The sequence below is a fragment of the Chrysemys picta genome, chromosome 11 (genome assembly GCF_011386835.1).
Source record: "Chrysemys picta bellii isolate R12L10 chromosome 11, ASM1138683v2, whole genome shotgun sequence".
Taxonomy (NCBI): Eukaryota; Metazoa; Chordata; order Testudines; family Emydidae; genus Chrysemys; species Chrysemys picta.
Window position 1 is genome coordinate 46,873,448 of NC_088801.1, and position 13,732 is coordinate 46,887,179.

A 13,732-nucleotide genomic window follows, 5' to 3' on the forward strand; every position below is an offset into this window, starting at 1 on the left:
GTCTTATCTACCGTAATGGTTCCTAATATTCGGTTAGCTTTATTGACCTCTGCTGCACATTGAGCAGACATTTACAGAAAACTATCCATGATAATGCCCAGATCTCTTTATTGAGTGGTAACAGCTAATTTAGATGCCATCATTTTGTATATATAGTTGAGATTCTTTTTTCCAATGTGCATTATTTTGCACTGATCAACACTGAATATCATCTCCCATTTTGTTCCCCAGCCATCCAGTTGTGTGAGATCCCGTGGTAACTCTTCACAGTCAACTTTGGATTTAATTAACTTGAGTAATGTTGTATCATCTGGAAATTTTGCCATCTCACTATTCACCCTCTTTTCCATATTATTTACGAATATGTTGATCAGAACAGGTCCCAGTGCAGACTCTTGAGGGACCCTGCTATATACTGCTCACCACTGTGAAAACTGATCATGTATATTCCTACCCTTTGCTTCTTATCTTTTAATAAGTCACTGATCCATGAGAGGACATTCTTGCTTATTCCATGACTGCTTACTTTGCTTAAGAGCCTTTGGTGAGGGACTTTGTCAAAGCTTTCTGAAAGTCCAAGTAGACTATACTCACTGGATTACCCTTGTTCTCATGCTGGTTGACAACCTCAAATAATTCTAATTGATTGGTGAGGCAGAAGCCAAAAGGAAAAATTGAAAGGGAAATGGGTTTTCTTTTTTAGCTTTTTCTACACTGGAATTTTAGCCACTAGTGTAGCTGCACTGGTGTACAGTAACTCCTCACTTAAAAGTCGCCCCAGTTAACGTTGTTTCGTTGTTACGTAGTTGATCAATTAGAGAACATGCTCGTTTAAAAGTTGTGCAGTGCTCCCTTATAACGTCGTTTGGCAGCCGCCTGCTTTGTTCACTGCTTGCAAGAAGAACAGCCCATTACAGCTAGCTGGTGGGGGCTTGGAACCAGGGTGGACCAGCAGCCTCCCTATCAGCTCCCTGTTCCCGGCAGCTGCCCAGCAGGCTATCAATCGGCAGTTCAGCTGTCACTTCCCCCACTGCCATGTGCTGCTCCTGTCCTCTGCCTTGAAGCTGCTCCCTGGAGCCTCCTGCTTGCTGTGCGGGGGGGGACGGAGAAGAGGGGGGCTAATGTCAGGGTATTCCTCCCCCCCCTTACCCCATCTTCCATAGAGTGACGGGGGGGGAGGGGACACGACAGGGCTCAGGACAGAGGGAGCTTCCTGGCAGCAGCTGCCGCCTCAACTTGCTGATCTACTTAAAAAGGCAATGTACTTAGAGTGGGGTCAGCATACTTAAAGGGGCAATGCGCATCTCTCACACACAGGGGGGGTGTGTCTCTGTCTGCCATGCTGTCTCTCCTCCCTCCATTCGTGTTGATTTGTAGAGCATGAGGCTACATTAACGAGTTAACCCTTGAGGGCTCAGCCAATTGCTAGTTCATCATTTAGCAGTAAGGCATTCCCTGGGAAATATCCCACCCACTTCACGACCTCAACCAAGCTTCACAATCATCATCGCTGTGTACTAGTATTAAATTGTTTGTTTAAAACTTACTCTGTGTGTGCAGCTCTAAGCCTTCAGCTGACAATTAACCAAGTATTCCTCCACAGCAGACAATGAACTTGTAGAATCAGTGCAACAAGAGATATGCAGCTGTGTATCATTAGTGGCCGACAATGCTGTAGCCATTGTTCAAAAGTGGTCTTGTTAAAAAGTAAGCTAGTCTTTAATACCTTAGCAATTAAGTTGGGGGCATAATAAAGAACCATGATTTAAAATAAAATTAGCCTGACTAGGTCATACACAAGCCTACAGTCATAAAACCATGCTATAAATATCTAACAAATTTTTTTGTTAGTATATCAATTTTCTAGCTTTTGTAACTATTCTAAATTAAAATTCTGAAAAGTTATAGTTATACTTGTAAATGTATGAAAACGGTGAAGGATTTTGCAAAAACAGAGTGAATGCAAAAAATACTTTTCTCTTTTCCTATATGTAGTTACCGTTTTTGGTTTCTAATGGTATTTGAAAGCTTATTTAAAATATTTTGTAAAAATCAGAAACTTACAATATCAAAGAAGACTTGGCAAACATCAATAGTATTCAGCAGCTCACAAACATGGTCCTTACAAAAGAAAAATCCTTCATTTTAGTTTAGAAATCTTAAACAATTATGTCAATATATCTTGCCAAAGAAACAGAATACATTTTGAGTCTATAAAACACAAAACTAGAAAAGCAGCTATTTCATTATACGTGATATACCACTGCAAAAATAGTTTTCATAAGAGACCTATTTGATAGGACACATCAATTACTGCAAAATCAATCCTAATAGTCATTTGAGTTACATTTGCCAGGCCTTACCTTAAATTCCATAACATCAACAAATGTGAAGTAATACAAAGCCAGATTCTTCAGAATCTCTGATTTTTCCTTCTGTAGCTGAGCAAGCTGTTGCTGTAAAAGAAAACACAAATGCATGTATGCTGTTCTCACCAGATTATTAAAAAAAACTAGCTAGAAAAAAAATGACAGCAATAAAATACCTGAGACGCAGATGAACCACTAAGCTTGCTATGCAAGAAAATATGTTTTTTCTCTATGACTGAGGTTCTTTTGCATTCGTTAGTGGGGTTGTTTGGTACAAAACACTAAAGACTGACCACTTTAATAGCCACTGGCTATCATTAGTTTTAAGATTAAAGCCAAATTAGTACACATTAGTATTGAAGTCACTGTTTAGGTCAGCTAGAGACAAAACTGGGAAACGTTAAGAAAGAAGTGTTAACATATGTGTAATTAGCAAAGGCACAACAGTACATGAGCACAAGTCAATATGACAAAAATAATGACAGATTACTTGAGGTGGGAGAAAAGGAGGCAGAATTTACAAGTTTTACTACAGAAAAAACAATTTGCTTTTAAATTCTGAACTTACCAAAAAGAATATCCAGGCAAAGCCACGTTAAGCATGCAAAATAAAATGTAGATACAAACATAAAATACAGTAACGGTTCTTTGACCAGTTCCATATAAACACAATACATTAAAACGAAAGCAACAAAAAAACAACAAAAAAGAAAAAGAAGCAAAACACTAGCATTAGACACTGGCGGATAAATGGAAGAGGCAAATGTGACTACAAAGGCATAAAAGTAATTCACATTGTAACTGATTTTTTTTTTAATTGAGACAATGACAGCCAGTTGTATTTTCACAGAATATTTTTTAAATGATTTTCAGGCTTGTCAAAATTAACTCTAGTAATGATCATAGTAACTAAATAACTCACAAATAACAGAAAATTTGTCCTCAGTTACTTAGATGCTCTGTTCACCCATATTACAGACTCTCACAGCATTTCTGAGTCCAATTACGTTATGACATCAGAATTCCAATCAATCATAGTTTAAGTTGTGACTTGAATTTTAAATACACCAAAGCAATCTTGAGACTCAATATGACAAAAATACTCAAAAAATCCATAACATTTGAAAATAAAGACAGCTTAAATTATCATTTAAGGTAACCCACCATTATATTTTCCTCCTTGGTGTAAACTAATCTTTAAAAGGGAGGGGAAAGATCACTTCAAGATTGGCTAATACATCTTGAACTGATATAGAGAATGAGAACTCAACACCCTCACTACTTTTACTCTTTTTTTAGATGAGAATCTTGCATAGCCAGACTAGGGAAGAGCATCTACTCATTCCACAAAGGTGCACACTACTCCACAGACTCACACGTACACATTGTCTGGTATAGTCCCCCACATATATTTGGCAACTTATTTTTTAACTTTGCTTCACCGAAGATAAGTCTCTTTTCTCTGCATTTGAATGTGAGGCACTGGTCATTAGCCACAAGATTCCCATTACAGCCAGTAGGAATTTATCCATGTTTCCTCCTATCAACTACTTCAAGGCCTAATGCCCCAATCCTGAAACACTTTTGCACATATTTAAATTTAAGCTCAGGCACAAGCTTTAGCCTGTAAGGCCTGAGCCTGCAATGTTTGCCCAAGGTAGTTTCTCCATTTCTTTTACTTCACCCACTCGAAGATTAGACAAAGAATAGCTACTATAAATAACCAATTTTTTTTATGTGACTGGCATATTGTATGTCTATCTTTTGTCCTTGCTGTTCTTTTCAATGTAACGAGACTCATCTGGGACAGAATCAGTTTCCCGAACACACACCTGAAGAGAAGTGTTCTCCTTCAATCCTCAGCTTGAATTCTCTGCTTATTTCTCGTACAAATACTCAAAACCATCGCAGCCTAATGTTTAAAAGGTAGATGAGCACCAGCAATCATCATTCATGCAGTTTCACAAGCTCATATGGGCCTTCTCATTTCTCCATTAAAAATATAACCATAAATTCTGATGGCTTACCTCAGCCATCTTCTCCAAAGAAACAACCCCTTAGGATTTTCAGCACTGCTTTCGTAGGCCACAGTTGTCGTAACGTGAAAATCCCATATCAAAGTTTGTTGGTTTTATTCCTCCTCCTGACATCACAATTTTTTTTAAAATAGCTAACTTGATTTTTAAAAACCTCCCTTTTTAAAAAAAGTGTACAAATCAATGAACCAAAAATGGTGTATCAAGATTATTTGTTGTTTCTGTTGTTGCTTTAACTATCGCAGGATACATGTCTGAGTGGATATGCGTGAGAAGTCAACTTCATCTCATTTCAATGACCGCAAGCTACATGAATCTTGACTAGGAAAGTTGCAATTCAGAAATAAGTGTACACTATACGTTGCACCAACAATTGCATTCTCCCCTCCTCGGAGGGTGGGGGGGGGGGGAGGGAAGGATAGAGTCAGACAGATTAGAAAACAGATCCAATCATCCAAAATGGCAGATGAAATTCAATGTTGATAAATGCAAAGTAATGCACATTGGAAAACATAATCCCAACTATATGTAGAAAATGATGGGGTCTAAATTAGCTGTTATACCTCAAGAAAGAGGTCTTGGAGTCATTGTGGATAGTTCTCTGAAAATATCCACTCAATGTGCAGCAGCCGTCAAAAAAGTAAACAGACTGTTGAGAATCATTAAGAAAGATCATAAGACAGAAAATATCATATTCCCTCTATATAAATCCATGAATGCTGTGTGCAGATGTGATCTCAAAAAAGATATATTGGAATTGGAAAAGGTTCAGAAAAGGGCAACAAAAATGATTAGGGGTATGCAGCTGCCATCTGAGGAGAGAGGAATAAGACTGGAACTTTTCAGCTTGGAAAAGAGACGACTAAGGGGGAATATGATAGAGGTCTAAAAATCATGACTGGTGTAGAGAAAGTAAACAAGGAAGTGTTATTTACTCCTTCTCATAACACAAGAACAAGGGGTCACCAAATGAAATTAATAGGCAGCAGGTTTTAAACAAACAAAAGGAAGTATTTTTTCCACACAACACACAGTCAACCAGTGGAACTCCTTGCCAGAGGATGCTGTAAAGGCGAAGACTATAACGGAGTTCAAAAAAAAAAAAAAAAAAAACCCTAGATAAATCCTAGAAAGATAGGTCAATCAATGGCTATTAGACAGGATGGGCAGGGATGGTGTCCCTAGCCTCTGTTTGCCAGAAGCAGGGAATGGGCGACAGGGAATGGATCACTTGATGATTACCTGTTCTGTTCATTCCCTTTGGGGCACCTGGCATTGGCCACTGTCGGAAGACAGGATACTGGACTAGATGGACCTTTGGTCTGACCCAGTATGGCCGTTCTTATGTTCTTAAAAAGAACCTGATCTCTCATACTGCCAACTTTGTGAAGCATTAAAGATAGTTATTTAAAGGAACTTAAGTTGCATATCATAGATCATGTATCACATTGCATTACCAAAAACAAATACCTAAAGAAAGTCAAATTAAAATATATATTTGATATCAAACTAAATACTTTTCAACCCAGAATTTAATGTACAAGTAGAACACACCTCATCTAATCAAAAAATCAGCACTAAATCCAAAACAGCATAATTTTAATGAGCACATTTTCAATACCAAAGAGAGGGAAGAATATTATAATTAGGCTTAATGGGGATGGCATACAAAATATAACAGCTCTGTTGTAATAACAGTGATTTTATTTTTTATATATAGAGATAGAGAGAGAGAGAGAGAGAGCGAGCAGGCTTTTGCTGCAATTCCATCAGATCTCAAACTAAGCAGGGTTCGAAATTACGAAGGTATACATAGGTGTTACTGCAAGTGGCACTGGTGATTCAACAATTACTTTTCCCTCTAACTCTACTGAACCAATATCCCAATACTGTGTAAAGAAGATCAGATTAAGTACAGCTGGAGGTCCTATGGGAATGAGACAAACTATGGTCCTGGGAACCTCCATAGTTATTGGAAATCCGATAGTGCTTTTTTGCATAAGAAGAGAAGCAGGGGGCTGTTACATTCAGCATACATAATTCCTTCTTCAGAACAGCTCTAAACTGTCATGGAAGTATTTTCATCCCAGCATTGGTTTCATTTCAGCAACAAATAAAGATGACTAATATGCCCTGGGACCCTTTGGAATGCTCTAGGCTATATTTAAAGCAGGATATTAAAAAGCACAAGATGCCAAGAAATATGTACTCTAAATCACTTAGAATACAACGGTGATAACTTTAATTTTCAAAACAGAAGTTTGAAAACAGCTAAAAAACACAGCTGATATTATGCAGTGTCTTAGTCATTTACTTGGGTTTTCAGCACTCAGGAATGTGGGTGTAGTTCTTTCCACACCCGTGCAACAAAGTTTTTCCACTACTAATTTCTAAGCAGCTGCTGAAGAGCAATATTTAATGCCATCTTCAGTGTCAGTTTTGTACTTTGTAAATTTAGTTGATTTGCACTCATGCTCATTTAGAAAGCTTTGAATATTTCTGCTTTCCAATAAATAGTATAGTCATATACAGTTTGGAGAGCAGAAACAGAATAAGTTCAAAACTTCAGAAAGAACAATTTCAACTACAGATAATCATAATGGCTTCTCGACTGAAACACTACAAAACATTATATTTCAAAACATTTTAAAATAGTTCAAAATATATAAACCCGGAGAGAAGTATTCTTGAGGAACAGAGAGCATGTGAAGTAATAGACTATACTAGGGTTCAATAGTAAGAAGAAAAATGCAAGGATTTTAGTACAGAAGTTTTAATATAAAAAAAAAAATCAAGAAAAAGTCACCTGCATCTGTTACCTAAAGTCTTCATCTGATCTACAATCATGTTGGAGGAAGAGCTTTGAAGTAGTTAGCCACCAGCACTGATTTCAATGCTATTAAAGTAAGGTCAATGCTGAAAGTTTTTGGGAACTGCACCCTTTATTCATTAGTAGCCATTCAGGTTTTGATTGTCCACTTAGAAGTCTGATGGAACATTTGTGCTCCTTGATTATGGAGCTTTGTCCTACACTAGGAACTTCTTTTCATGACAGCGTGATTCATCTTCATATGCTAAATGACTAGCTAGTCATAGGAAAACATTTTCTTGACCTCTCTTCTTCTCCCTCTCACTTCAAGCAAGTAACTAACCCAGGATACAAAAATTGCACTCTTCCTCTCCAAAATGCTTTGTTAGGGCACTAGAACAGCTGGACTGCTCCTACTAAGTCTCCGTGGTCAAATTAATAGATTTAAAACCCAGAAGGGATCATTATGATTATCTACTCTGAGCTCCTGCATAATAGGCCACGGAACCTCTCCCAGGAATTTCTGCAGGAAGGCCATAACTTCTGTTTATTATCGGAATTTCTGCAGCACCCAGAAACCCTAGTCATGGACCAGGTCCCCAACGTGCTAGATGCTTACAAAAACAGAAGAGATTGTTCCTGCCCCAAAGAACTTACAATCTGAGTATAAGACAACAGACTCATACAGACAGAAAGACAAGAGTACAAGGAACTAATGAGACAATATTTGTCAGCATGACAGACAACGGTCTAAACACTCCAACAATTGAACCATTTTCCAATTTTTTAGTGGTATCATGGTAAAGGAGACTTTTAAGGAAAAATTTCAAAGATGACAATAAGGTAACTTAATGGATGTTTACAGGGAGCTCCAAGCCTGGGGGAAAAGCATTAAGGTAATTTGTCTGAAGATTTAACAAGCGGGCAATGGAGGCTGACATCATGAACCAATTTGAGGCAGGAGCCAATGTTCTGATAGTGAACCAGAAATGACTGGTAAAGTTCGCCATGAAAGGCCAGGAAGGGCCTTGAAAATGAATAAAAGCAGCTTATGCTTGGTGAGAAAGAGAAGGGGAAGCCAGAAGGGATGCAAAGAACAGGGTGACAAGGTCAAAGCACCAGGAAGGCATTACTTAGAAAGACCAGTCTTGATTCAAAGATTTCAAGTGAAGTCCTGAGTAATTTGCTCAAATGTTTATTTACCCTCGTGTTAAAAGTTTGCGTCTTTTTCTAGTTTGAATTTGTCTAGCTTTAGCTCCCAACTATTGGAACTTGCTATGCCTCTTTCTGCTAGAATAAGCAGCCATCTATTATCAGAAATCCTTCCCACGTAGGTGTGACAGATATGACCAACACAGGAATATATTTAAGACTATTGCATCTACTTTATAAATGTTATCTGCACCTTTGTGAGTCAGACTGAATTGCAACTCCATGGGGGAGGTTTGCTGAACTATAATCAGTGGGAGGCAATTACTGCAAACCCTGGGACCAGTATAAAACTCTATTGAGGTACCACCGTTTGGAGATCTGTGCATGTATTAGGTAAGACCAAGCCTGAGGGGAGTAAGAAAGGCTTTTGGTATAAAGGGCTAGCCTAAACTGACTGCGTAGGCTTTTGATCAGAAAACTGACATGAACCTTTAACCAAGAGCGTACACTCTGCTGAAGGGTTTGAAGGACTTTGAAACCTACCAGATCCCCAACATGGAAGATGGGTGACCTCTTGTAAGTTTAATATGTGTTTTGACTTTGTTTTATATATGATTTCTGTAATGCTTTGGTCCTTAAATAAATTTGCTATGTTTTTTGAAAGCTGTTGGTAAGCCACTATCATTGTCCTTGGAGAAACAGTGAAAATGCAGGTGCTGAGCTAGGTCAGACCCGTTGGGAGAAACAGTGCATGGCAAGAGAAGGAGCAGGCTAAATCCCCAGTCTGGAGGGAGAGAGTCATGGGACTTTGTTCATACAGGCACTGGCTTGTAGCGGGGCGGCCTGGCTTCCAGGCGCCCCAGGAAGCGATGAGCCAGAAAAGCCGCCAGAGTGGGCGGAGCCACCGCGGCCTGTCCCCGCCCCCCGGAAGTCAAGGGGCGGGACAGGAAGTATAAAGGCCAGGCCCCAGCGCTCAGTAGCTGGCAGGCAGCGGGAGAGGACAGACGCTGGTGCCCGAGCTCCCACGGACCTGAGCCTGCCGAGAGCCCGGTATCCTGAGGAGGACTGGCCGAGCCTGCCGAGAGCCCGGTATCCTGAGGAGGACTGGCCGAGCCTGCCGAGAGCCCGGTATCCTGAGGAGGACTGGCCGAGCCTGCCGAGAGCCCGGTATCCTGAGGAGGACTGGCCAAGCCTGCCGAGAGCCCGGTATCCTGAGGAGCGGTCTGAGCTCCCCCCCGCCGAGGGCCCAGAGGGAGCGACAGACCTACCTGGTGCTTGGGGCCCGGAGGAGCCTATGATCTGCGACCCAGCAGACGGAACTCAGGAGGAGCAGGTACCCATGGAGGAGGAGATGGGAAGTGGCCCGGGGATAGCAGACCCCGAACCCATGTCAGTGTGTTGCGGTCAGGATCCCCACTGACTGCGCGGCAGACGGACTGCTGCAGATAGGGCCCCGGGCTGGAACACAGTGGAGTGGGTGGGCCTGTGTTCCCCCCCTGCCACCCCACACCGGGTGGCAATTTCTCCTCCTCCTTGTCCAAAAGGCCTGGGCCACTGACTGACTATTGGTGTGCTGCCCCGCCCTGACCTAGGGCCTGGGCTAACCCAAACTGACCCAGCCCCTGCTACAAGGCCTGGGCCACTGACTGACTATTGGTGTGCTGCCCCGCCCTGACCCAGGGCCGGAGCTGTTAATTGTGTGCTCAGTCCCTGCATAAGGGCCTGAGCTCTGAACTGCTAACTGTGTGCTCAGTCCCTGCATAAGGGCCTGAGCTCTGAACTGCTAACTGTGTGCTCAGTCCCTGCATAAGGGCCTGAGCCCTGAACTGCTAACTGTGTGCTCAGTCCCTGCATAAGGGCCTGAGCCCTGAACTGCTAACTGTGTGCTCAGTCCCTGCATAAGGGCCTGAGCCCTGAACTGCTAACTGTGTGCTCAGTCCCTGCATAGGGGCCTGAGCCCTGAACTGCTAACTGTGTGCTCAGTCCCTGCATAGGGGCCTGAGCCCTGAACTGTCAATTGTGTGCTTAGCCCCTACCCACAGGTCGGGGCCCTAACTGTTATTCGCTTTGTAGCGGGGCGGCCTGACTTTCAGGCGCCCCAGGAAGGGACGAGCCCCACCCCGGAACTACTACATGGCTTGATACCTGAGACCTAAAAGGGGCAACACTTGACGAGACCACCATGGAGTCAAAGGTGCAGTTACCCCAAAACTGTGACTGTAGGACTTAGACACCACAATTCAAGTTACCTCTTAACCTTTGCAATCTTTTTAGTTTATCCAAGAGCTTTCTTAAGGCTCTCACTTAAGTCAAAAATACAAAAGACATTTAATTAAGTAAAGGACATACAGGAAGTACGCAGAAGATATTTTCAGTGGAAGGCCCCATAGCTCCTAAGCTCTCCCCAGTTGATGCAAAACTTCTATTCAACCAAACTTGTTTAGGAACTGTCAAATTAGTTGAGGTAAGGTGGTAAGCTAGAAAGTCTTATTGGGTTTTAGTGAGCAGGTAATTCAGAGACTATGCCATTAAAAACAATTGAAAGGCAGACAAACTTGAGTTGCAACCTTCTTATTCTATCCTTGCCATCAAGTGAGGAATTTATAAAGCAATGATTGCAGCATTTCACCTTGGATCCACTAACCTAGAAAGATTTTAACTCTCATATCCACTTGATGCTGTAAGTGAAGAAAAAGCGACAACTAAAGGATGAATTAAAAGAAGTAATAACATTGAAGTGAGGTAACTGGCTGAACATGAAAAATGCCAAGGAAAAGAGTGTTTCCACTTACTGCTATTAATTCTATGTCTAAAAAGAAAGGAATAGAATATTGTGTCCAAATAGCTGAAGATGCCAGAGACACATGCAAAGAAGAGAAAGATGATCTTTTCCATTGTATAAGAAAACGCCAAAAGGTGAGTACGGGTTCCTATATTTCAAGCATTTCAAAGTGAAGATCTAGATTTCTATACCTAAAGCACTTTTCTAAAGGAGGCTGTGTCACAGTTTACTGCATCAAGACAGTGGGGAAAAAACTGAATTCAGAATCATGAGTTTTAAGACCCCCATATACTGCTGTCCATCCAGTTCAGCATCAATTGAGTATTTTTAGTACACTTCAACTGACTTGGTAAAAACTTTTACATACATTATGGTAGGTACTAAAATGAAAACAAGTTGGTAAGTGATTAATATCTAAGGGCAGACAGAAAAAGTGGTAGGCCTTACTAGTTACTGGACTGAGACTATCAAATTCTTAAATTTTACTGAGAATTATATGTTATTTATTTTGAAATTAAGGGTGAAGAATAAACAGTTAATCAAATTATATGATTCAAGATTCATATTGTATTTGTTTAATGAAATTTGTGGGTTTTTCCATTTCTCATTTTGTCTTTAATCTGAATTATAGAAATGGGTGGGTGAGGTTCTGTGGCCTGCAATGCGCAAGAGGTCAGACTAGATGATCATGATTGTCTATTCTGGCCTTAAAGTCTAGGAGTCTAAAAGTGGTTTTTTTCTCAGATTGTGAAAACAAAACCGCCAACATGAACTGAATGCTCATGATTTTCTCACTACACATAAACCTGCTCAACTGGCAATTTCATCTGCTGACAGACAATAGCTGTATGAAATTCAAAGGTCTGGATGCATTGCACTGATCAGTGGTAATTGCTGTGCTTGAAACTGGAAAAATTCAAGTCTCTATGAAAAGCTAGTAGGAACTCTTGTTACATATGTTAAGATCACTTAATTGTTGTCCCTCTAGTAATGCTCAATAGTATTTTACTTAATGATGCTTCTGTGCCAGTGAACTCCTTGTCCCTTGCGGGTCCTTTGAACATCTGCTTCCTTAGCAGAGAACCTTGTCAGTGTGCTCTGCTACTGTAATGTCCACTGGCCCTTGAGTTGGGAAGAGGAAGAGGAAGGAGGGAAATCTGGCCTCTTCCCACTGAGTCAGACATTCTTAAATTTTGAAGAGGTTTCGTTTGTGAACAAAAAAATAGTTCCTTCAAAATAAGGGATGCATTGCATCCATCACGGAGACTTGATTTTGGCCTCCTTAGGTCCGTGTCTTTGTGGTAAAAGCCTCTTTTCCGCAACTCTGAAGTTTCTGTATCACACAGATGCTAAAATATCAATTAAAAACTCACTTCATACCCTCCAAAATTAATTTTAGGTAGGTAACTGACTGGTGTTCTGACCATAGAGGCAGAACTTCTGAAGATGAGAAAAAGTGCAAACTACTGCGAGAGCAACATTTAAATGTCTTTAAGCTCTAGAATACGGATTCATCTTTAGAAGACGTGAGGAGGGTATATTGTAAATAATGTAATTTTCTTTCAGGGATAATGAAAAAAGGATGCAGAATTTATTTTCTCCATATACAGCCAGGATGATACAATGACCTCACCCTAAAATCATTAGAGATTGTCACAAAATGGAAAGTCAACAAGTTCAGGTTTTTTACAAAACTGTGCTTGTTAAAATATTTCAACCAGCTCTAATCTACATATTTGATCTTCAGAGAACCAACTTCTTAAGTGTGTAACACTATCTAAAATCTAATTCAGATGTACCCAAGTATGACAATACACAGAGGCTATTTGCAAGAGTGTTTTAACTGAAGTTCATTACACATAAACCTGCTCATTTCTTGAGCTGTAATAAAACATTGAGAATTATAGATGTTTCACTGGACCTGGTTTAAGAGAAGTGTAGGTATATTTTTACTTTTTACATAAGTCTAAGACAGATGTTTTCATATATGTTACTGAAAGACAAAAATTCAATACATGAAGATAAGCAATCTTAAGAAGGAGGGAGGAGAGGGTGTGTCACCCGGGACCGCTGCCGGGGGCTGCCGACAGTAGCTGCTCTGGCCGCACTGGCGGCCACTGCTCAGGCAGTCCCCAGGCCGGCCGCACTAGTTAAAGAGACTAGTTAAAGCAGGGATGGCAAGTCTATTGCAATAGAAAATAAACCTAGAAATACAGATTGATATATTCTTGTCTTTCCCTGCTTAAACAAACATAAATGCATTGTCACACTAGTTGGACCAACAGTCCATCTAGATGGGTAATCTGTCTCCAATAGTCGTCAGCAACAAGTCCTTTAGAAGAATGTGTAAAATCCCTACAAAGCAGAGTTATGCATCAAATGCAAAAGTTTTTTTAAGCAGATTGCATATTTACAGAGTCATTTGGGTTACTTACATTGTTGTTGCGTGTTTCTACAGCTGGAAACTTTCTGACTATGAATTTGACAGCAGATTCCAGGTTTTTGTCGATAAGATATGATGGTTTTGCTTTGGGGTCCCCACATGCCTACAAAAAAAAAAAAAAAAAAAGGAAGTGAACTAAAA

General features: G+C 40.5%; 1 protein-coding gene across 7 annotated transcripts in view; it reads right to left on the bottom strand.

The window, feature by feature from the left end:
- NCKAP1 (NCK associated protein 1) overlaps nt 1–13,732 on the bottom strand; it is a 119,281-nt gene that overhangs the window by 74,663 nt on the left and 30,886 nt on the right. For 4 of the 7 annotated variants that reach the window (XR_010591602.1, XM_005306541.5, XM_005306539.5 and 1 more), the window contains 3 exons: nt 13,584–13,694; nt 2,364–2,456; nt 2,065–2,121 (listed from right to left, as the gene is read on the bottom strand). Coding sequence is in view for 6 of the 7 variants with exons in the window: in XM_005306541.5 (XP_005306598.1) it covers nt 2,065–2,121; nt 2,364–2,456; nt 13,584–13,694 (261 nt within the window). In the remaining variant the exon portion in view is untranslated. The remainder of the gene's footprint in view (nt 1–2,064; nt 2,122–2,363; nt 2,457–13,583; nt 13,695–13,732) is intronic. The other 3 variants (XM_008178293.4, XM_005306540.5, XM_042860650.2) reach the window with 1 other exon arrangement.